Genomic DNA, 23379 nt, shown 5'->3' on the forward strand with positions numbered 1-23379 from the left:
ATCATGGCATTTCCTTGTTAATGTTTGACTGAGTTTATATGATCTTGGACAGAAAACTTGGCATCTGGCTGAGCTTGTTGGTTTCTTTCTGGTTGTGTTTATATGCATTTGCAGATGGGGAAACTACAAGCAAGAAACTAACTTGGTGGAAAATGTAGGTTCTGGATTGTTTAAATTATATTTTAAGCCTGATTGCACCCTGGCCCTTGGAACTCCAGGCATGATCCCTGCTAGTAACTAAAATTATTTGAATGTTATGGGGCAAAGTTATATTTAGTTTGTGTTTGGAGAAAGAATAACATCGAAGCGCGGGGGGAGGCAGCTGCATTCTCATCACTTCTTCCCGAGTCACATCCACAGATGTCAAATCCCACCCCTCTCCCTTAGACAGAGTACTAAAAAATTTTTCTCTCAAATTGTTGGATTGAAGACAAGGGGGACTTAAGAAAACCTGCCCCCACTGGGCTTGTGTTGAGGTGGGGCTTAACTTTCTGAGCGAGCTCCTTCTGTTCAGACAAGCTGTAGAACCAGCTGCGCCCTCTCCACTGTGATGGGGTTAAAAGCAGCGCCCTGTGGCCATAGAGAGGTGTTCTTGCTGGGTGGAAAACTGCATGAGTTCCCTCTCCCTTCCTGACTACAAAAATGCCTAAAAATCCTGGATGGAATATCTACCTAGGGCCTTATTTTCATGCCCTTCTCCCATATCCCATGAAAAAATGCTGCAGGAAGTAATTGCTGTGTCCAGGAGCATCACAGATTGGAGATTCTTGGCACTTAAAAAGGTTGATGTTTCCAAGAGTCACTGCCTAATGGCTAAGAAATTGGGGGGATCACAGTGTAGGGAGTCCCCTGGGATTTACACTCAGGGTCAGAGGGCACTTGCTCTCTGCTGCTCCACCTTGAAAGGATCCAGTCTGGAGCTTTGGCCTGTGAGTGCAGGCACATGGCAGTTGACAGGCTTCATTCCCCCCCAGCCACAGAGGTGATACCTATTAGCATTGATTTTGCATTGGTAAATATATGAAGTCACTCTTTTAACAGTCTGGTTTAATGAAATGTTTTCAGGTTTCAGAACGATCCCTTACGGCGTTGCTCTCCAGTTCTTGGGGTGTTGCCTTGCCCACAAACAAGGCAAGAGCAGCGCTATAGTGAGCAGGCACAGGGTGTTGCACTCAATTAGAGCATTTCTGTTCGCACAGGACGCTGAGCTGGAGTCCAGGACAGCAGAGATCGTGACACTGGCTGCTTGAGCAGTAATTTCATCTGCCTTTTACTGCTGCCTTAGAGCACGGGACAGACGCCGGCAGCAGTGAGGGATGGGAAGTCAGTCAGAGCCAGGGTTCAGCCTGTTTTTACCTCCCTGGCAGCTGTAGGTGAAGCAGCAGGTGCTTTCCTGGGATTTTGCCTCGCTAAGCAGCTGTAGATATGTATCCAGCCTGCAGGACCCGTGTCCTGGGCTGCGCTCCCACAGCGCACACGTGCCGCAGCCCTGCAGGGTCAGACACCAGGGACGCTCCCAAATCCGCGCCCTGGGAGGGCTAACTGGGCACTCTGCTCTCCTGGCCACCCCCTGGCATGTTAGCAGCCAGTTTTGGAAGGTGGGGAGCTCCTGTCAGTAACAGTACTGCACACAGGAAATCGGTGGGCTCAGCACGTTTTAACTACATCTTTTTGCTCTGTTCATGCAGCAGGAGATGGAACTGCTATTGAGAAACGTTGGACATTAATTTCCAAGAGAACCTGAGTAGTGCTGAGCAGTTTAATATCTGGATTCAGAGGGGGAAGATGTTTTTGCCTAGATAGTGTGTGAGGCAGCTCTGTGTCAGTAGCACCTGCTGCCCACAGGATATTGGAGAAGAGCCTTTTTTCAAAACAAACTTACCCCTCTCTGCTGCCTCCCCTGATGCCTCTGATGGTGCAGAGTGGTGAGATGTGCCAAAGTGTGTCTTGACTGGAAAAGCATTCATCTGTCACTGTTGCAGTGGTAAGGCAAAGGCAGGGCTCTACAGATATGTAGTGAAATAAGACCCAATGAATGCCTGTACATGAGAAAGAGAGACAGATACCCGTGATGATATCAATATTTTATTCTTGCTGTAGCCCAGCTTCAGGAGGTCCAGCTACCATTGGCTCACCAGGGTGTCTGAAGCCTCTGGCGTATGTGAAGGTGCTGAATTATATGGTGGTTCTTTGTAAACACAGTAGTGAATCACAATATTGTAATGATTACCATCATGCTTGATATTTACATCGGAACACTGATTCCAGAGAGTATTGCTTGAGCAGAAAGTTATTAATGCAAAGATGATGGGTAATAAAATGGAAATACTTACAGCAGAAACAAGGCCTTATCATCTTTGTCCTAGAGCTGTACACTAGTGAGAAGTGCATGCTGTATCTGGGAAAATTCACAGCAGGGAAAAAAAGCGAGGGGAGGGTTTTATTCCTGTTCCTGAGAAAGCTGCTGGAGGAGCTAATGAAAAGCTGCAGTAATGTTTTTAGGCAGAATGGCTCGAAGAAACTCACCCTTTTCTAAATGTCATAAAGGTCTGCGGATAGATCCTGTGACAGGGACTGATCCAACAATTCCTCAGAATGAAAGGTCAGTCAAAGGAAAATGGCATTTAGGAGGACCAAGCTTACCGCTGACCCGAACATGTGACAGATCCAGAGGCAACTCTGGTGCCATCAGGAGCCCCGCTTGTGCAGGCTGCCCCAGAGAAGCACATGACGTGACTGGGAAACTATCTGATTCCTCCAGGTCTCCAAATTCATCAGGAGTCACCATGAATGTCGGAAGGAAAGGGATTTTGAAGGAGCCTCCAAGTTGGGAGGAGAGTGCTCCTCTCTCCACTGCCCCTGCTTGCCCTGCACCAAACATTTTTTTTTCCCAGTACTAATTATAGATCTGTTTTTGTCATTTGAATATGCATGAAGTAGTGTCCTGGCTCACAGGCAGGTTGCAGTGAATCTACTCTTAAAGTTTGACTTGGTTTGATAGGGCTCTGAGTCAGAAAGAGCCTCTCCAAGGGCCAACCCAGAATTTCAACAGGTCTGTGGACTTGTCTGGGCATTTCAGCTACTTTGCACTGAGTGAGGGCTCCATGCAGGGAAATGTGGGGGCAGATTCTCACCCAGTGTTTGTGAATTCTGCCTTATCAAAGGCAACACACACAGCCCCCCTTCATGGGTGGATTTTCACTATAAAATATTCAGCAATGCAATTTGTGTCAGACCAGCATTCAAAAGGCCTTGGGGTTGTCTCTCCATCCACAGAGATGCTGGAAATCTCACAAGGTGAAGAACATAAGGGTGGTTTGGAATTTTTAGAAAATCTGGACAGGCAGGATTTCTCATGGTGTTTTGCTAGTTCCCTTGGAGTATGGGAGGATACCATCACCTCCAAGAACTGTCCCACAGGGGACTGCAGATGATGTGAAGGGGTGGGTGTTATCTTTGCCTTTGGTATTTTTTTTCTCTCTGCCTTTTACAGAATAAGTGCTCTCAAGGTCCTTACTTTGGGTCATTAGGAGCTCATCAGAATCTGAGTGTGTCTAAGACCCATTGATTTAACCAGCCTCTTAGTTAAACTCTTTAATAAGTTTCAAGCTAGTTCACCACTGTGTTCTCAGCTTGAGCAGCATTTCTTTTCACCAGCCAAGCTGCAAAATTCATGGGTGGGATTCAACATGAGTAACTGCAACAGCAGCTCTGGAGTCATTCAGGAGCTGGACTGTATGTACTGCCTCAGTCATGCTGAGGAAAAATCAAGCAGACTTTGGAATAATAGGAATTAGTCATGAGGAAGTGCAAATATGAGCTCTGTAGCTTATTCCCTGTGGGTCCAATCCTGCAAAACATTTGGAACAGGAGTAAAATATGAGGGAACAGTTCCAAATCCCACAAATATCTTGTGGGTTTTGGGTGCAACTCAGCATCAGCAATCCTTAGCAAAACATTTTGTCCTTGTGCAAGAACAGGGCACTTATTATCACACCCATTAATAGACTATTCTGGGAAGAGCACTGCTATTGCAATCTGTGTAGAGAACTTGTGCAATTAATGAAAAGGCAGAAAAGGCAGATGCAGGAAAAAGGCTCTCAGCTTTTCAGAGCCTTGGGAAGGAATTTCAGTTGGAATTCAGCTATGGGAGCATTCCCACTGTTGGAGTCTTTATCACTTCTTTTTTCTGATTGTTGGCCTGTCCAAGTGCATCCTGTTATCATGTGGCAAACAGTGTTTTTAGTCTGACATTCCAGGGACACTCTTTTGTATTAAATTATCACCTTTCACAGAGAGCAAATATTTGTCAAGTGGGTCAAACCGGCAGGGTTGCTAAGGAAATTTATAAAAATATCCTCTTTTGGACTGTAAGCAATGTTAACATGTCAGGCTAAGCTGTGTCTTTTATTGAAGCACTACCCAATGAATATTCTGTGTTCAACAACTGCAGGCTTATGTGTCTCAGATAAAGCCCATCTGGTGACTATTAAAGGGAATTACTGTACATACAACATGAAAGAATTAAAACATTTGGGGGGTGTGGGGCAGTGTTTTGTTGTAAGTACCGCTCCTGTTACTAATTTTACCTTCAGGATAGGTGTTAAGTTTAAAACAACTACAATTTCTTTACCAAATACAGCAGAAAAGTTTGTGTGTTAGGCTCCTTCTTGTGACAGGAAAATGCTGGAAATTTTGGAAAAGCAATAGAGCCTCAGAACCAGGCTTCCCTGGTGGGTTAGCATGAGCTGCAAAGCTACAGCTTCAGGTCTTGCTGCATCCCTCTGTAATTGCTGACATTTTCAGCCTTGGTTGTAAGTGATTTTTGGTCAGCACCTTCTGTTCTGTATAGCAGTCAGTGTAGTGGCCAGATTGATGACTCGGCTTTGAATCAGCGCTGTGTCACTGGCAAAAGCCGTAACAGCTGTTCCTGTCTCTGTTCTTTCCTAGGCCCCCCAAGGATTGCTGACAAGGTGATTCACCGCCAGTCCGTGAGGCTGGGCAGGACCATCAAGCTCCTGTGCCCGGTGGAAGGCGACCCCCCGCCCCTCACCATGTGGATGAAGGACGGACGGACCATCCACAGCGGCTGGACGAGGTTCCGCATCCTCCAGCAAGGGCTGAAAATCAAGGAGGTGGAGAGCGAAGACGCGGGGACCTACATCTGCAAAGCCACCAACGGCTTCGGCAGCACCAACGTCAACTACACCCTCATCGTCATCGGTGAGTGGGGCTGGGCACGGCCAGCCCTCACTGCTCTGGGCCACAGGGACAGAGCTGGTGGCCTCTGGAGCTGTCAGAGATTGCAGGTTTGCTCTGCTAATCATTCACTGGCCTCCGCTCTTAGCTGGCCCCTTCCAGTGTTTGAGGATTGCCAGAGCTGGCGGTGCTGCTGCGCATCTTCTGCTGCAGCCGGCTGCAGGCAGATAAGATTGCAGAGTGCCAAAGGTTACACATAACAGAAATGATTCAATAGCCACTGGGGTCCAGATCACAATGAATTCCACACAGGAAAGGCTGTGTGATAAGGAGAGGTCACACTGATCTTTATGTTTGCTGTTGGAACAGGATAGCTCTCAAAACAAATGTTGGAGCGCCCGTATGAAAACGCACAGGAGGGAGATCCGTGTGCTGAGCTGTTGTAAAGCATGGAGTCTTCAGAAATAATAATATCTGCGTGGAAACAAAGCTCTGAGCTGGCATTTAACCCAGGGATGCTCGGCTCCTGAGAAATCTTGGTGCAAGCAGGATTAAAAAAGCTTCAGATGCTGTCTCAGTGACCATGGGTTTACTGGCAATGCTTTTGACCATTTTCAAAAGGCTTGCTTGGGCCAGCAATGAGATTTTGGGGCCACTTGCTGGGCTGAGCATTCCCAAAGACTCCCAGAGACATTTCTCTGGGTAATCAGAGATTCCTCTGCAGGGGCTGCCACAAAAGCCTGCTCCTTGGTGCTTGGCTGGGAGAAGGAAAAGAGCTGGGTGAAAATCAGTCTGTTAGAGGATGTTGAGGGAGCCAAGGGGAGAGTTACAAAGCAGAGGGTGAGATCAGATATCTTGCTCACCTTTTGCTTGATCAGCATCCTGAGCATCTGGTCTACAAAGTTCTGTTTCTCTGAGATGGTGGGGTGAGGACAGAGTTTAGGGCAGTTTCCAGCTGCCTACCGGTTGGCTCTTGGCCTGGTTTTGTTCTATTTCTCCTTTTTCCTGTTTGCAGCAGGATAGGAAACTGCTGTGGGCTCAGGGCATGTAGCAGACACTTGGTGCTGCTTGATGGAGAATTATCACCTGATAACAGGGTGATTCTTGGAGAATGCATTTTGCTGCACAGCCAGTGTAAGAAAGGGATCAGAATGTAAATATCTTATCTGGAAAGAGATGCTTCTGTGAGGGAAACCCTTTGGTGACTCCTGTAGCATCAGTGGGATAGAGCTGCAAAAGTCGTCTTGGTTTACATAGTTTGAGGATTTGGTTTTCCTTTCATCTCTTTCTTAGCCACATCTATCCATTTCTCTGTGCTACACTGAACAAACAGGGGGAAGTGGAAATACTCTTACAAAGTCCTGTCTATACAGACTCCAAACTCTTGGCTGTGGAGAAATGAATCCTGTAGGAGACTGCTTCAGTCCAGCTTGTGCTTTTGCAGTATGTGGAGGTTGCCAAAGTATTTGATCTCTTGTGTCATCCTCTATCTTCTATAAAACTCAAGCTTATTCCAGGGTAGAGGCATCGAGGTACCTGTAAGTCAAAGAAGGCTCTGCCTATTCTTGGTAGCACAACAGAAGCAAACGAAAACAAAAAGCCAGGAGGCACAGGGTAAACTTTGGACTAGAATTCAGCAAAGATTGGGACAAAAATTCCAATTCAGTTGCTCAGGGAAATTGGATTATCAAATATAATTGTGTTAAGAACAATAGTATTCATTACATTTGGCACTGAAAAGGCCTGGGCAGAAACCCTAGTTATTTAGATCCTCATCAGGCATCTATGGAAGGAAATGGCAAGCTCCCACTGGCCTCTGTGGGTGTGAGATTGAGCCCTGTGCAAACAAATATTGATCCCCCAGTGCCAAGAAAAGGGTAACTTTAACCTAAATCTGTGTCAGACATATGGACTGAAGTACCATTCATTTCCACGCAGCCTTGTTGTAAATGCTGGCCAAATCCAGTACTTTTTGTACTATTTTTCACCTTCTTTCCTTGTCTCACAGTGTGCCCTTGTGCATTCTTGTTGCTCAGACCATTTTTGATGGATTACTTACGTCCCTTGTCTCTAGTGGTGCAGTTGTGTTCATGTAGCGTTTCAAACCGATTGCTTTTCACTGGAGCAGTTTCCCCTGAAAACAAATGTTCCCCTTGTGCCTTTCTTGTCAAGCTCTGCAAGTAAACACAAGGTATCACTGACTTACTCTTTCAAAGGACCCAGACATTTAATGCAGTGACCAGATGCTCGTGTTCGTCTTGGTGAAAATACTTTTGGTTGAGAGAAAATCAATCCCTTGTTGGTTTTCAAGAAGGAGGCAGTGTTTTAAAACCAACTGCATGTCAGTTTTGATGACAGAGATCAAATTGATGGAGCTGTTTTGTTTGTGCTCTGGAAAGCACAAAACTTCATTAGGCTTTTGAACCATATGGCTTCTCTATTTTCCCACTCCTTCAAAGGAGAAAAACCCCTCTTATTCCAGCTTTACTGCTAACACCAAACATGTAAAAGCACACAGGTGTCAGACATGGGCAAGGTGGTTAAGATATTAAATCTTGAACTGCATTAAATGATTCATGAAACATTAGGGCTTAAAAGAATATAATTCATGTTGACGTGAGAGCATTCTGGAAATTTAATCAATAATGCCTGGAAAATATTCAGTAGCTGATTGAAAGGTTTTGGAGTTATACTGTATAATTCTGGCTGGTCTCTGCCACACCACTGGCAAGTGAGGAACTGTCACCCCTGTGTTGTTTACATGGAGGCTGCAGCAGAATAAGGTGATGGCTTACAAATCCTACAGAGAGCTGTGACTAAATTCAGCACTATCCAACCTCTCTGCCTGCTTTCAGTGCTATGTAACTCTTACTAATCTTGACTTTTACTAGCCACTGTGTTCCATAATAGTACAGAGAACCAGCAAAAACCTGGGACATTGTACAAAGGAATAAAAAGACCAGTGGATCCTCCAGCACTGGAGGGTCCAGCAGACGTGGCAGAGATGAGCTCCCTGGCTGGACTCTGTGAGATGCAATAATTCAGCTGTAGGGCTGTTTGAATGTCCCTTTGTGGCTTCAGGACAGATCTTGCTTGCAACCAGCCAGCTCAGTGCACGAGCAGAGCAGACTTAGGTGTGCCTCTGCATGTCTGGAGACGGGACTCCAGCTTGCCTGGCTGGAGAACCTCAGTCTGGAAGTGCAGATGAGATGGATTGCAGTGATTTTACAGATGGTAACCGAGATAAAGAGAGACCAGGTGATTAGGCCAAGACTGCATAAAATAGGAGCTGAGGCTCAGAGTTGAGTCTAAATCTCTTAAATCTCTTCCTAAAAGACGATTCCTACTTCATAACACATACTAAAGTCTTTTCCTCCTAATCTTGCATCTTCCTAGCTGCTCTTTTGGAAGTGAATCTTCTCTTATTCTGGGGTTTTGATCATCATTCTCAAACAAAGGCTTTGCCAACCCAGATGGTAGCAATTGGTTTCTGCCCTGCTTATTTCCCCATCTTCTCAGACTGCAGGGCCTGGATCCCAGAGATCCAAGGAATCCTGCTCTAATACAGCCCTGCATGAAATGTAAGCCAGTAAAAGCAGATTACCAATATAAGTCAAAACTACAATTTCCTCCCTTAGCTATCCTTAATAGTTTTTGTGGCTCACCACAAGATTTGGGATGCCAATTACACTGCAGACGGATTTACAAATGCTGGAAGAGGAACTTTAATCAGTATTTAATTACATTGCAGTTATTAAGCACAATGGTTCCTTATTTTGGAGAATTATGTGTGGCTCATCAAAACAAATGTTCTATGCCTTCCTCAAAAATTATATTTACAATGATGCACATTAAATCTTATCTTTTTTTCCTCAACTGAATTAATTCTAAAGGTGTGAAAAGTAACTTTATTTAATTTATAGCTGGTTGGTTGGAACCTGCGGTTTCTTTACTGCATAATTAAAAAATTCCTTGCCAGTGTGCTCTAAAAGGAAACTTAAGGCCAAAGAGGAAGAAAGAAAGTGCTGAATAGCTACTCCTTATTTGAAAACTGTCCACCTTGTGTGCTGAAGGGAGGCATGTTCTGCAGAAAAAAAATAGCAGGTGGTGGTGTGACTGAAGCCTCTGTTGAGCTGTGGCCAGCTTGGCCAAACTGTGAGTTTGCACACATGGAGCCACCCTCCAGCCACCAGGCTCTCCCTGGGAAAACTTAGCCCAAATGGGTGAGCTTTTCCTGACTCAAAAATAACTGAGAAAACAAAGTATTCTAACATGGAAGTGCTGGAGGACCTCCATTACTGCTCTCTCTGCAATAATAAACAGTATCCCGAGTTCCAGGAGTCTGGACATTCTCTGAAGGGAAAATTGTTTGTGAACAGCTGTAGGAAAGACTATAGGTAAATATTTATGCAGTAACATAATGACCTCTTTCACTAATACACAACACAGAGGACTTTTCACTTGCAGAAGTGTTGTAGGCCAAATCCTGCAAGGTGTGCCAGCATTACAACATGTGGGGCTATTGCTACAGGTGCTGCCAGGAAATACTTCTTGCATCAGTTGCTCAACCAGGTGATGAAAGATCAAACTGTCTCCATTTTCACATCTGCATCCATGTTTCTTACTGATTTCTGTAGCAATGGAAAAAAAAAAAGAAAAAGGCAGCAACAAGAGTTTGGGGCTGTCACCTTCTTGCTTCACTTGGTGTTTGTAAACTGCCAAGGACCCATCTTGCTTGGGTGCATCTCAGCAAAAAAAAAAAAAAAAAATCAACATGTAAGTCCAAGAAACAGCTTCTCCTGAATTTCTTTTTCTTGCCCTATATCTCTCACTGCTGCAGCTGTTTATTTTGTTCTTTGGGGTTTTCTTTTGAGGAATATTTTGGTGAAGAATCCATCATCTGTCCAGTTCATATCCCCCCTCTGGTGCCTGGCCCCATTTGGGCTGTAGAGTAGTAAAGTCTTGATGCAGAGAGCAGGAGGAAAAATGCAGCTCGTTGTCCTAAACTGCTGATGGGCTGTTCAGAATTTGAGCTACATCTCACTTTCAGACAAATCAAATTTGCTGTTAAATGTCTGCTGTCTGTCTGTTGCAATTGATTGCTTCAAGAATCTGCCCTGACATCAGATGATTTATCTTTAAAGTAGCTTTTTCCTGCTGAGCCAACTGCTATTTTATGCTTTTTTACAGCTTGTCCAAAGACAGCTCTCTTTGATAACAGGCATGTGTGAAAAATTTGCATTAAAATAACAATTTTTTTTAAACAGTCAGCATAAGTATCCTGAAAAAATTCATGGCCTTGTCTGAATGGATATTTATTCTTACATTCTTTTTTCTGCTTGTAGGAGTAGAAAATACTGTGTGAAAAAAAAAATCAAGTACAGTAAAACATGGTTTGCATTACACTTCTGCAATGAAGTCATCAATCCGTGTCTCAGAACTCATTTACAGTGCAAAAGCTGAGAAAACATTTCTAGCCCAGAGTCAGGTGCCACCAGCCATCTTGGAAAAGCATGACAAATTCATTTATGTTTGGGTTTTGGCCTCTTAAGAAACTCTGGGGACCAGAGAGGGACGTGCTCAGCAAGAAGATGTGAATCAACACTGAGTCAGCAATGTGTGCTCCAAGGGTCTGCTCATGCTAAGCAAAAATTGAAATGAGTCAACACTTCAAAAATAAAGGGAGAAAATATGCAGTTTTTGCATTTGAGAACAAGGTGGTGTAGCCTGTGCTGATGGTGGTATGGAGTTAGCAAAATGTCTTTAGTGCATTTACTTCAACATGAAGTGCAAAGGGCAGTCCATCCAGTGTGGGACCATTAACACAATCACAGGGCATATAATCATGGCTAATGATGATTAGTCAGTTGTTAGATGGAAATGAAGAGTTCCTTGTGACAATAAACAGTTACAAAGTTCGTGTTTAGTTTGTTAAGGCCCCAATCCAGCAGCTGGATCTATGTTGGTGGCCTCCTGTGCACATGCAGGGTGATTAACACCAGATGAGGATCTGGCCATAGCCACTGATGCTTAGTAATGGTTGTGGTGCTAATTAAAGCTCAGATTGGTTTGGGCCTTTGGGAGCTGGGCACAAGAGGGGAGCCTTCCCAAGACCCAGCCACTGGAAGGATTGCACAAGGACTTCTTGTCAACATGAGATGAGGTGCCACCGTGTCACCCTCTGTGGAGTTGTAGGTGGGGGCTTGGTTCCTAACAAGAGCTGCCTTACTGGTGTTGCCAGGTGAGGGAATCCTTCATTCCAGCCTGTGGGAAGAGACTGGAAATGGGCATGAGCAGATCCCAGTGAGTAGAGGAGTCAGTGAACTCTATTTTCATGTTTTGGTGCAAACCCATAGCTAAAAGCTGTTCACTTAGAAGTGAAGCTCCTTTTCCACTGGAAGTGACTCATTGTTGACTAATGATGCCCTCACCCAAGCAAGGGCTCTTCCTGCTCAGTGTTCATTAGTGTAGGCATAAAGACACACACCCTGACCAAGCTTGGTGCTGCTCAGGGACAGCCCAAGCTTGTGAAAGGAAATCTAAAAACAATCAGTGTTCCTACCCCCTGAGTTTCAGGGGTGCTTCACTTCTTCCTCATTTGAGAGATCCAACTCGGATCTCTCAAACTCCCTGTCCAATATGTAAAATGTCCACTGTCCTGGGAGAGGAAAGGAGGACAGAGAAATATGCTGAAATGAAAAGGTGTTGTGACTATTGCTGCATTGCTACAGGGAAACAATTTCACTAGTTTTCATCATTTTGTTGAGTGCTGCACTAGACTGATGTCACAACAGCCCATAACAATTTGTTCTTGAAAAGCTTGCTCCATAAAGAGGTGATGATGTGAGTGCCAGTAGTAGCTGTAACTATCCTAAAAATGACTGATCAAAAATGTAACACTGAGTGGTTTGACTGATGGTCTTGGTGAACGGGTGTAAAAGGCTGGAAAATACCACAACTGGGCAGCAGTTTTGTTTCTTCCAAGTCCAGATCTATTATGTAGCTCAGTGCTAATGCTGTATAATGTCCACAGTTTTTACAAGATCTTTGTTCGTTTTTATTAGTTTCATTTGATTTTATAACAAACTTTACAGTATGCTTATCAATACATCATGTTCTGGCTAACAAAAGCCTCGCTGTTTCGGGTAGATCTCTTTTTTCCCTTCGTGAAGCTGTAACATAGAAGCCAAGTTAAGAAGGTGACAACACCTGTTCACAATTTAAAGGAAATGAAAAGATTTTTTTTCCATGGATGTAAGCATGAAATTCATACATATATGTATGGATATATAATTTCCCCCCATACTCCATCCTGTGGCAGACTGTGGCAAACCAGAGCTGCAGCCAGTGTAAATCCCAGGCATGCAGGACATATGGATGCATTTAGCCCACAATCCTTTGCAGATGCTTTGGAGTGTGTAGTGGCTGCTACACCCGTGCAAATAGCAAGCTGCAGCTCTGCTTGCTGCATGAATATTGTTTGGGAATGAAAGCAACACACAATACCAGGCAGGCTGACATTAAAACCGTGTTTGATCTGAGCAATTTATGGCTTCCTTCTGTTAAACGATATTAATAGAAAGAGCCTCTGATCCCAGCGAGTTTGTGGTGTTCGTGTTGGGTTTTTCTCGTCAGTTTGTCTGAGGCTAAAAACATCTCTTGCCTCTGACTTTATTAATCAGAGCTGTCTTGGTGCAGTCCTCCATAAGGGCAGTGGGTGGAATTTCTCTGCTGACAGTGCAGTGCTGATGTGCTCAGCCAGAGATTTGTCCACACCTGCATATCCACAATGCTGAGAAATAGCCGTGTTCCTGAGTAAAGCCAAGGCAGTCCCTGCTCCGAGCTGTGATCTGGATGTGTGTGGAAGGCAGGCTTTCCAAAGGTGGTCTGATGCCCAGTCAAGGTTTGCTAGGACTGCAGAATAATAGTTAGTCTTTTAATTACTAGTAATGAGAAGACATCAAGCTAATTGCAGGCCTGGGCATCAGCAGCTTTGAGATATCTACCACCTTGCCAAGCATCCAAGATGGCTTATCTTCTCTAAGGAGCAGGGTCTGTCTGTTAACTTCCCTACAACTACTGCTGTCCTCCCCTATTCCTGACAGTTTTTCTTTGGAAGTTGTGCTCCTCCCTCTGCTTCTTGCTGAAAGCTGGAGTGAAGGATTTAGCATGGCCTCACTGGACTCAGAGGACCACAGAAGATGAGTTGAGCTTCATGGGCACGGTGTCTGCAGGAGGTCTGTGCCAGAGCACCGTGCCCCATTCCCTTGTGCCACCCCCCAGCTCTGCTGTCCTCAGTTTGCACAGTAAATACCACAGATAGTGGGGTTTTAGCCAGATTTTCCCTTTGGTATCAGTTAACTCAGAAATACCCAAAAGGCACACTTGTAAATTAAAGCACAGTGAAGAATATTTATTATAGAGTGAGCAGTGCCAAGTTGGACCAGTTTATAACGTGGAGCTTGAATGTTGTTTTTGGAGACTGCATTTTTATGTTTAAGTGCACGTACACAGCACCAGTTGCTCACATGCTGCCTCTTGATCCATGCATGTAGGTATGGTGCCTGTTAAAATGTATGGCTGCTGAGGAGCTGTATTTTTACATTCCTGTAGAGTCTGGTTCTCTGCCTTTCCTGTGCTGTCTTTGGCATCCACATTAAGAAAAAGATGAAAAAAAGAAAATAAAAATCAACAAAACTGCTGAAAATTAGTGTACAGACCTATTTTAAAATCCAATTTATTTTTGTTTGATGAGAGGAGGAACATATTCTGTGTTGTCCTTTGTGAATAATATCATTGTGCTAGAAGGCTTTGATTCTTCATTCTTTATAATAATGTGGGTTTCATAGTCAGAAGACTTGAGTGTTTACATTATACACTTCTTGGCAATAAAACTGGAAAAGAAGAGAAAAAAAAAAGTACTAATCCCAGGAGTTCTGAAACCTACACTCCTTCTTAAACGTACCCTGTTAAAGACATTAAGTCCCTTGCAAACATCCATCTATCAGCAGTTGAGAGTTTGTAAAAGGCGTACTTTGTTCTGAACTCCCTGCCCTACTGATTATGCACAGTTCTTTTATTTTGAGAATAGGATGACGACCCCTTAGCCTGGTAATGATGACAGATTTATGTATTTTAACACCCAGACGCTGCTGTATTTGTTAAGGGCTGCCAGACTCCAGCAGTGCGGCAACCGTAGTTTATTTTCATTGTCAGTTTGTGCTGCTTTTTAAGGTGTTCTGCAGCCACTGGAAGCAGCACCACTGCTGCTTTCAGAGGTTGAGATGTCAGGCTGTTAAGAGCATAAGCCACCATCCTTGGACTGTTTCCACTCATAAAATGTCAGTTTTATTCTGGTTGCTTTGGCGGGATGGAACCTGTTCCTCGCACCGAAGCCAAGGAAAAGAGGGGAGAAATAAGCAATAAAAGGAGTCAGATAACACAGAATTTATCCCTTCACTTTCTACTCCCATGATGTATTTTGCAGCTCTCGAGATAATGTTTTAAAGAAAACCTTCTTTTAATATGCAGGAAAAAGCAAAGAACATAAACACAGGCATAGCTATTAAAGTGCTGCGTAGGTCAGCACATCTGTCCTCTGCACAATGCATCTGTCTGTGATTTTTCTGGGTTGTTTTAAATTACAGCAAGTGGCAGAACAATAGGGAGACAAACAGTGAAAACAATGCTGTTGTTTAATATCAAGCTAAATTATTAACAGGCCTGTACAGAAAATATTTCATGTAAATTAAAGGGAGACAAATGATTTTATTTTCCATTGCAATGATCCAGTGCAACAAAGGCAGTTGATGTTTTTCTTCTTTTCTTTTCTTCTTTTCTTTGATCTTGCTTCAGATATGTTTGTTCCTGTGTGTGTATATGAAGTTCTTACAGACACACTGAAGGTTGTCAGGTTATAGAGCAAAAAATGCAGAATATGGATGGTTTTCTGATCTCTTCATGCCAACCAAACCACTAAGTCTGAGTTTATCACACAATTGAAATGATACATAGGACTTTCATTGTTTTTTTTTTCTTCCAGTTCATTGTTTCCCTGAAAAATGTTGTCAAGTCATTTGAACTATTGAGTTGAGTCAGTTTTCTGCTTGATTGTCAACAAAAGGCTTTGAAATATTTGGCATTGAATCCTCCATTGCGAAACTATTTTGATTTGGAAAAGCATCACCACCAAATTCTTCATTGAATTTTCTTTAGCCCAATATTGAATGTTTCTCTTAAAGAGAAGCAATGTGACCTGGCATGTTGGTTTTGTATTGGGTTTTTTTCAAGCTGGAAAAAATTACAGTGACCCTGGCGCTGAAGTAGACAAGGATCTTTGTCTCACCTTTGCTGAATGTGGAGCTGGCAGGAGAGAGGAGAACTGGTGGCAGTCCTCCTTGGTCACTGGTAGGGAACTGGGAGACTTGGATCCACTTCAGATGCAGGCTGGGATTCCCTGCTGAACAATTCCAGGAATCTGATGGAGGAGAAGAACGACGCCTCCCCAATCCCCAGCACAGCCCAGTGTTTGTGCTCTGTTTGCAGTGTCTCCTGACAACTGCAAGCCCACTGCAGCTCCTCCTGGTAGCCCTGGCGTGTTCTTTGGCAGGAGAAACTCCAACCCAGAAGAAATTTGTGGCAACAGCATCAAGAGGGTTGTGTCAGCCAAGGTCTCTTGTGAGCTGCTTTGGTTTGAATGTGGTTTTGTTAATCCCTTTCCTTCAAGGAGGTTTGGAAGATGCAGCAGCCTTCACTTCGGGGAAGTGAAAATATTGATGGTGAATTTTGAGAAGCTGGTCTGTGTCTGATTTGAAATGCAAGCAAAGTGCTGACCATGTTCCTGGCATTGGAACTATGTCCTGCTCACACTGGCTTCATCTGTAGGGACTCCATCACCCCCTTTCCTCTGGGATGGTTTTCAGAGCCTCTAGGGAGGTGTCTGAGAAACTCTGACCAAGGCCATTGTAAAAACATGCCTGTGTGAGCTTCAAAAAGATGCTGGTGTTTTCTGGGTGCTCTGTCCTTGGATAATTATGGAGAATTTTTTGGTGGCCCCTTGAGACCTTGCCTTGATAAACAGACAAAAGAGCAACATCTTTCAGGGGTAGATGGGTAGAATTGCATGAGAGAGGAATTTGGCCACGGAACATCCTCAGTACTGTCAGAGCTGTGTGTATCTCACATCCCTTCACAAGGAATGATTTGGATACTTTTTACCCTTGTTCTAGGCAAAAGCTGTGTCATGGCCATATTCAACTATGAATTAGCCTGTTAAATCTTAATACACAAGTTAGGCCTTTTATGTGGCTATTGCTGTTCATTTGTTTGACCTGTGTTGACTTTTCTTCAGGATTTTTGGCCCTGCCTGTGTTCAAAGCTCCACACTTATCAGGAGGATGGGCTGCTCACTGGGCTGCTCACAAGTGACATTTTTACCACCCTTCAGCATCTTCAGCAAGGGAGGGAATACTGCAGATCCTGTAACAGCACCTCTGTTGCTCCAAAACTATCTCATATCCTTGGCATATCCTGTAGGGGAAAGTCTTTAAAGGTTTCGCTAGATCCTTCCCACCTCGAATTTGGATTCTTCTGTGTTTTGGGCCAAATCTATTCATTTTTTCTTATATTCTGTGGACCACAGAAATAGTTACAGACATGAGGAATAAAAGTCAACAAGATGCCTGCATGTCATTCCTGTTAGTTCTGCTGTAATCCTTCTTTAGAGTATTTTACTGACAACTATCTCCCTGGAACTCTGTACCAGCTTTTATGACACTTGGTACAGGGAGCTTGTTTCCTGTGGAGAAATAACCAGTTTGTTTATTCCCATATGGAGTTCTGACTTTTTAATATTGCAGATGTGACATGACACCTGGTGCCACCCCAGCACTCTGCAGGATGTGCAGTGATAATGATTTAACTTTTGGGGATGGTGTTGCTTTTGGGCTTTGCTTGTTTTTGGCCCCATGGAAAGTATTTTCAAGACTGTTTACTTCACCCTGCCTATTTTGGGGCATCTGCTACTGTAATGCAATGGGATTTTTCTCCAGCCTCAGATGCTAAACCATGGCTAAGGGAAGATGATAGGGCCAGCTCTTTGCCGATGCTTTGGTCTCTGCTCTGAGTAGTAGGTGGATTTTTAGGCACGGCTTTTCTCAAGCCTCTCTTCAAATATAGTATGACTCAGGCCATGAGTGAAACGCTTTTCATGTTCTTACTGAGGGGAGAAGTGGACCCCACTTAGAGGCCTGTAGTGTTAAAGGAGGATGGTAAACTGAACTTTCAGCATTTTATCTCTGGGACCATCAAAGATAGCAGATAAAGGGGAGTTTTTCAAAAGCAGTCAGCCGAGGCTGAGTCAACCCCTTTTGAAGAATTCCCATGAACTTCCATGGGATGAATATTGCCATTGCTGAAAGCTTTGAAACCTTACCTAACCATCCAGTGACACTTCTTGAAAAATGTGTGTACTAAGCACACATTCCTGGGAAAATGTAAGTAGGGTTCACATGTGTTGAATACTGAGGTGCTTTCTCAGAAGCAGGTGTTTTGAAAGGAAATTGAGAAAACTGGTTTCAAAAGCAGTTTTAATGAGCTATAGTGTCTGCCCTAGTCAGTAGGGACATGGTACTTGAAAGCTATTTTTTAGAGTAGTTTTCTTTCCTGTAAACAAGGCCTGACTGATAAGTTGGCTGTGGCAATAAGCAATTCCCTAACAATAGTCCAGCACATTCAGCTGCTGTGTGAAGTTGTGCTGAGAACAAAACCATTGCTAGGTTTGCTGGTGTCTGACTTGGAGCTCATATGATGCTCTGGGATTCAGAATAGGAAAGCCATTTCTGTACCACCTCTGGATATGAGCTGTAACAGTTAAACACAAGCTAGAAGGATACGGAAGCTGAGAACTGAGACAGTCCCAAGGTTGCAGTAATCAATTATTTTTTTCCCAGTTTATGAAAACTGGAGGTTCAAATATCAGGAACACTGCGGTTGGATGTAGTCCATGCATGCAGTTGCCATTGGCTGTGGTGAGAAATTGATGGACTTACTCAGAAGGAATGTATGTGAATGATGAGCAGGGTGCCCCACCCATGTTGCAGGACTGCATCCTGATACCTGCCCTCCTTAGCTTTAGGACTCATCTGGAAATTCATTGGACTCATTTGAAGGGAATGGCAAGTCTTGCAGTTTGATGGGAAGGAAATGAAAGACAGAGGAGCAAAAGAAAAAAAAGCATTAGGGATGGGATTTTTTTTTTTTAATTTTTCCTCCTTTTTGAATTGCAGACACATTAAGTACTTAACATTTTAAGAGCATCCCCTGACTTAGAAAAGCTGGCAGAGTTGGGACTCAGTATGAGTCTGCCAGATTGATTTACAAATCGGCCTTACGAACTCCTGCTGCTTAAACATACCAGAATGCGACAATTAAAGCCAACATCTGGAATTCATTGGTGGAGCTGATCCTAGATAAACATTAAATGAATGTCCATTTCCTTAGCATTGGATTTCCTCTGGCTACCACAGCTTAAGCAGTGTCATCCTATCAGATAGAGCTGATGCTGATAGCAGAGCAAATGTCAAAGTCATGAGCCAGATCAATTTGTTCTGTCTTTTAGCACTGAAACTAGGACTAAAGCTGGGCTGAAGACACCCACTGGTTTTTTCCACTAGACTGTGGGAATGGATTCCTCATCTCACTAACCTGGGCTAAGCTGATTCTGTGACTCCCTATCTCTCCTGTGCAGAATACTTCAGATTGTTTAGGTTAATCTCACTTGAGGAGCTTTGTCTCAATACTTCTCTCTCTGTTTCCCCCAAAACCTGACAAGCCTATTGAAGTCTCCCTCCACTCTACAAGTCCAGGGAGGGATTTTGTTTGTTCATTTGTCGGAAACTTAGAAAATCAGCTAATGAATTTGGGATTAAATTAGTTGCAAATTACATAAGTGGAAGCCAGTCACAGCAAATGCACATATGTCTTCCTTTGCAAGAGATCTCCAGTATTCAGCATCTTCCCACTTCCACCAGTCTGACAGTCAACGGATTCTGCTTCCTGCCTTTTGCCCAGTCATTCAGCTTTATAAAAGCATCAACTCTGCACTTTGGTTTCCCTACAGAAAAGCTTGCATGAATCTTTCCACTTTCTCCTCTCCTGTGTTTTTGCACTCTGCCTCCCCTCACTTTGAGGAGAAGCTGTATCCATGTGGAGACCATCTTGGCTTGGAAGTGAGTTTGCAGGAGGCGTTTGGGTTTCCCATCTCCTGTATCCGGCTCAGCAAGGAGCAGCACGGCCGTGAGGGCTGTGTTGGACATACCCCAGGGCTCTCAGTGCACTGTAGCACCTCAAGGGCTGGTGCATTTCAGGAAGGGATCCCAAGCAGGTTCCCTGGATCACCCTAGGGAACCAGAGGGATGTTCTGTGCGGAGCAGGCGCCTTCTCTCCTTCTCTCCTTCTCTCCTTCTCTCCTTCTCTCCTTGGAGCGGCCCCAGCCCGGCTGAGCTGGGGGAGCTGTGACCCCTCTCAGGACATAGAGCGGGCTCAGCACGGCGGTGCAGAGCCCTGGCACTTTGCATTCCCATCGGATAGAGTTGCCTGCTTGGGGTAGGCTCCAAGAGGCAGAGGTATTTTCCTTGCCCTTTTTCCCTTGTGGCTCTGCAAGCGTTAATCTGCAAGTGGAAACCGAAACGCGAAAGAGCTCCTCAGAGAGGAAAGATTCAGGTGAGTTTACAGTTGTGTTATTTTGCTTTGCTGGTGACTTCTGTCTGGTGGGTTTTCCAAAGCAGCTGATAAATATTTTTCTCTGTGTTATGGTGCCTGACAGCAGCCTGGAGTCCCAGTTTCTTCCAATAGAAGATAGACCTTTGAGGTCTATAAAATTTATGCAGTTCACTTTCTGATTTTTATTAGCCTAGTAAAAGAGATTATATTTTGTGTGCTTCTGTATCTCTGGAACGTATGGCTGGGGAATTATTCTGCAGGGCACCAAGCTGCACGTTGTGATAGAAAATTCTGATTTATCTGAGCTGTGAAAATAGTAGACCAAGCAGATAATGAAAGTCCTTGAAATGTTTCAGACGTACACAGCCATTTTAGAATATCCCACAAGGGGGCTGTGGGTGACATTGTCATTTAGGTTTTAGTTGTTGCTAATTAGTTCCACCTAAATACTAATTTCCCCAGCCCATTCCTCATCTCTAACACCCCAAAGAGTGAATTTGTTTTACTCTCCCTGTGTTTGAAAACAATTTCATGGCAAGTGGTCTGTTTGTGAACATGCGGTGAATTCAAATATCTTTAAAAATTATTTAAAACAATTTAAACCAATTATTTTTAAAATACTCATTCTTCCAGGCCCAACTATGCATGGGGAGATGAGGGCACAGCAGAAAGCAAGTCCCAGCCTTTAGAGTCTGAAGAGTCTAAAGTTGATCAAGGACTGGTGGAGTAAGAGGTACTAAAAGGTTAGAGGAAGTTTCTAAACCTTGTGCAGAACACTGGTACAATAAGTGGCCTCTTTATGCCTTCTATTAGTTTTTTTCTCTGCATTGTTTTTCTTATCTGGGCAGCTAAAAAAGGATACAAATTATTGGCCAGTGAAGCACATGTTGTTTAGTAGCCTGTTTCTGTTCAAATAGAAATTTGTTCTAAGACTGGGCAAATTGTGGTGCTTGTGACAGGGCTGGAGGAGAACATGGACTGGATGGTAGATGTAACTTCTCCCTACAAGATCAGCCATGACTTTTACCTTGATAATAAGGAAAATTGCATTCTTCCAGTGAAGGAGAAAAGGAAATGGTAGAAATGGGTATGAAGAAGGAATAAAAGTTTTTTTCCAATGCTTGGCCTAGGCTGGAATATTTATAGTTGTACACATTCTGCCCAGTTCTTTGTTTGGTCATTTCTAAAATGACCTTATGCCAATACACTGACAGATGTGGGAGTGGAAGGGATCATAAAGTGTCACTTGGGCGGGATGTTGGGGATGTCTTTCACCACCCTCTTGTTCTCCTCTGGGAAGATGATGCCAGCTGCACAGCCTGGTTACAACCTAGAACTTGCCTCTGTTGGTTTGTGCCTCTTGCAGTGATGAGGAGGCTGAGCATGGAGCTGAAGAGACTTTGGCTCTCTGTTACCTTTGCACAGTCCTGGAGGTGCTGTTAGAGGGAGATGCCACATCCTCCTGGCCTCCTTCTTCCATGCAAAACCCCACTAAATAGCTGAGTCTGCACCACAAACATAGGTGAGTCCCCTTACCACCAAATGGAAGAAATTACCAAATTCTTTGGACCTTTGTTCACTAAAGGCCAGTGGAAGGTAACTCTGAGGTGACTCTGTTTCCTTCTGCATCATTTTTCTGACCTAAAAATAACACTGTGGCCCTTGTGGTTGCCATTAGGGTTATTTAGTGCTGCAGCCTTTTTTTTTTCCCCTTCCCCTTTCCAGAACACTAGTGCTGCTGAGCAGAAGAACTGCCCCATTGTGCGAGCCCAAAGGAAACACTGCACAGAAAATGTGAGGAATTTTTAGGCCATGATATGTTTGGACTAGGAAGCAGGAGACTCAGAGGAATGCAGAGTACAGTTCCAAAAATATTCTTTGCAACAGTGCTCTTGGTCAGTAACAGTTATTTTTGTTGGCCCGCCAGCTCTCTGGAGCAGGGCTGATGTCATTCCCCGGCACGGTGGAGGTGGGAATACAGAGAGTGCCCTGTGGTTTTGCAGGGCTGAGAGTGGACAGCTGAACCAAATGCCTGCTCCTGTCTCAAATGCTCTCTCTGTTGTGAAAAAGAAAATTTAAAGACAGCATATTGTAGGGGATTGTGGGGGTAAAATAATTAAGAGCACCATAAAACATTTTCTGTAGTTGTAGTCTCTTCCTTCCCTGTGAGCTCCCTTCCTCTTAGATCTGCTGCTTTTCTCCTCTCAGTGATTTAAGTGCTTTGGAGTGCTTTTTGGGTAGTGTTTATGGTGTTAGACTGCTTTTGTTATTAAAAATGATCAAATAATAACTTGTAGTGCTCTGGTGTCCTGAGCATCTCTGGCTGAGAGACAGGCATGTGAACATCTTCAGAGTGATTAAATAAGCTGATAATATACCCTAGAACACTTCTGGAGAAGAAAACCAGCTTTTTTTTAGCTTTTTTTTTTTTTTTTCCTGTAATAAACAGGAAAGAGAAGTAAAATATTGGGACCTTTTTCCTTGCTAATGACTCTCGGTGCTCATTGTGATCTTGGTGATGCTGATTTGACTTTGATATATATGTGAGGAAGAGGCCAAAAAATAGAGAAATCTCAATTTTCATTAAAAGGATATCTAGACTGCTAAGCTGGTAAAAGGTGTGTGCATCCATGAGTGGTATGAGCCCAGCATAACGTAACTTCACCTCTGTCCTCCATAATCTGAGTTATGATCAGCACATTACCCCAGAGACAGGGGTGGCACAACCTGTTGGACACGAGGGAAGGAATTAAAAACCTGGATTTTAATCCTGGTTCTTGTATTTAAGCAGACCATTCTTGTATTTAAGCCCACCATTTAACCATGTGTGCCACTGGTTATTGCTTTCTACCTGGGTCTTATATACAACACACGTGTACCCCTGGAGGGACTGTGTTCATCCTCAAGGGGCTCTGGTTTTTGTTTTGGCATCTGGATGTAATTGCAGCCACACTTTGCTTCTTCACAGCCCCAGTGAAAGTTGTGTCTCATGACTTGACATGAAGGGAAACTTATTTGAGCTATGGGAGTGGTCCAAAAGTCCCCTGTTCAGATCTTTATTACATCCTGGTTTATGGGGAAAGGAAGAACCCGTAAAAAACCCACAGTGCTGCCTTTCCTCAGCCAGGTATCTTGGGGCTGCAGAGGGAAGAAAACTGTACAAAAACAACCCAAAAGCATATGAATGCAAAGGTTTCCTAACCTTGAAACTTTTGGGTTGATAGAATCCATGCAATGCTGACAGCTATACAGTGGCAGGAAATTATTAAAGGTGTCAGGTTTTCCATTTTAATTCTGGGAACACACTGGCTGTAGATTTCCTTGAAAATATTGCTGAAATGGTCCCACTTTCTAAATTGGAAAGATTTACAATTTACCTTTTCTGTTAACCTCTTGTTCCTCAAAAGGTTAAGTAAGGGAAATTCCTCTTTTTAACACTGGTAGCTGTTTGACAGGCTT

General features: G+C 43.8%; 1 protein-coding gene across 6 annotated transcripts in view; it reads left to right on the top strand.

Annotated features, from left to right (window-relative positions):
- Positions 1-23379, top strand: part of FGFRL1 (fibroblast growth factor receptor like 1) — a 171607-nt gene that overhangs the window by 80135 nt on the left and 68093 nt on the right. For all 6 annotated transcript variants that reach the window (XM_084204404.1, XM_084204402.1, XM_084204405.1 and 3 more), the window contains one exon: positions 4951-5223. In XM_084204404.1, coding sequence (XP_084060530.1) covers positions 4951-5223 — 273 coding nt within the window. The remainder of the gene's footprint in view (positions 1-4950; positions 5224-23379) is intronic.

This window comes from Fringilla coelebs (assembly GCF_963513975.1).
Source record: "Fringilla coelebs genome assembly, chromosome: 4".
In the NCBI taxonomy this organism is placed as follows: domain Eukaryota; kingdom Metazoa; phylum Chordata; class Aves; order Passeriformes; family Fringillidae; genus Fringilla; species Fringilla coelebs.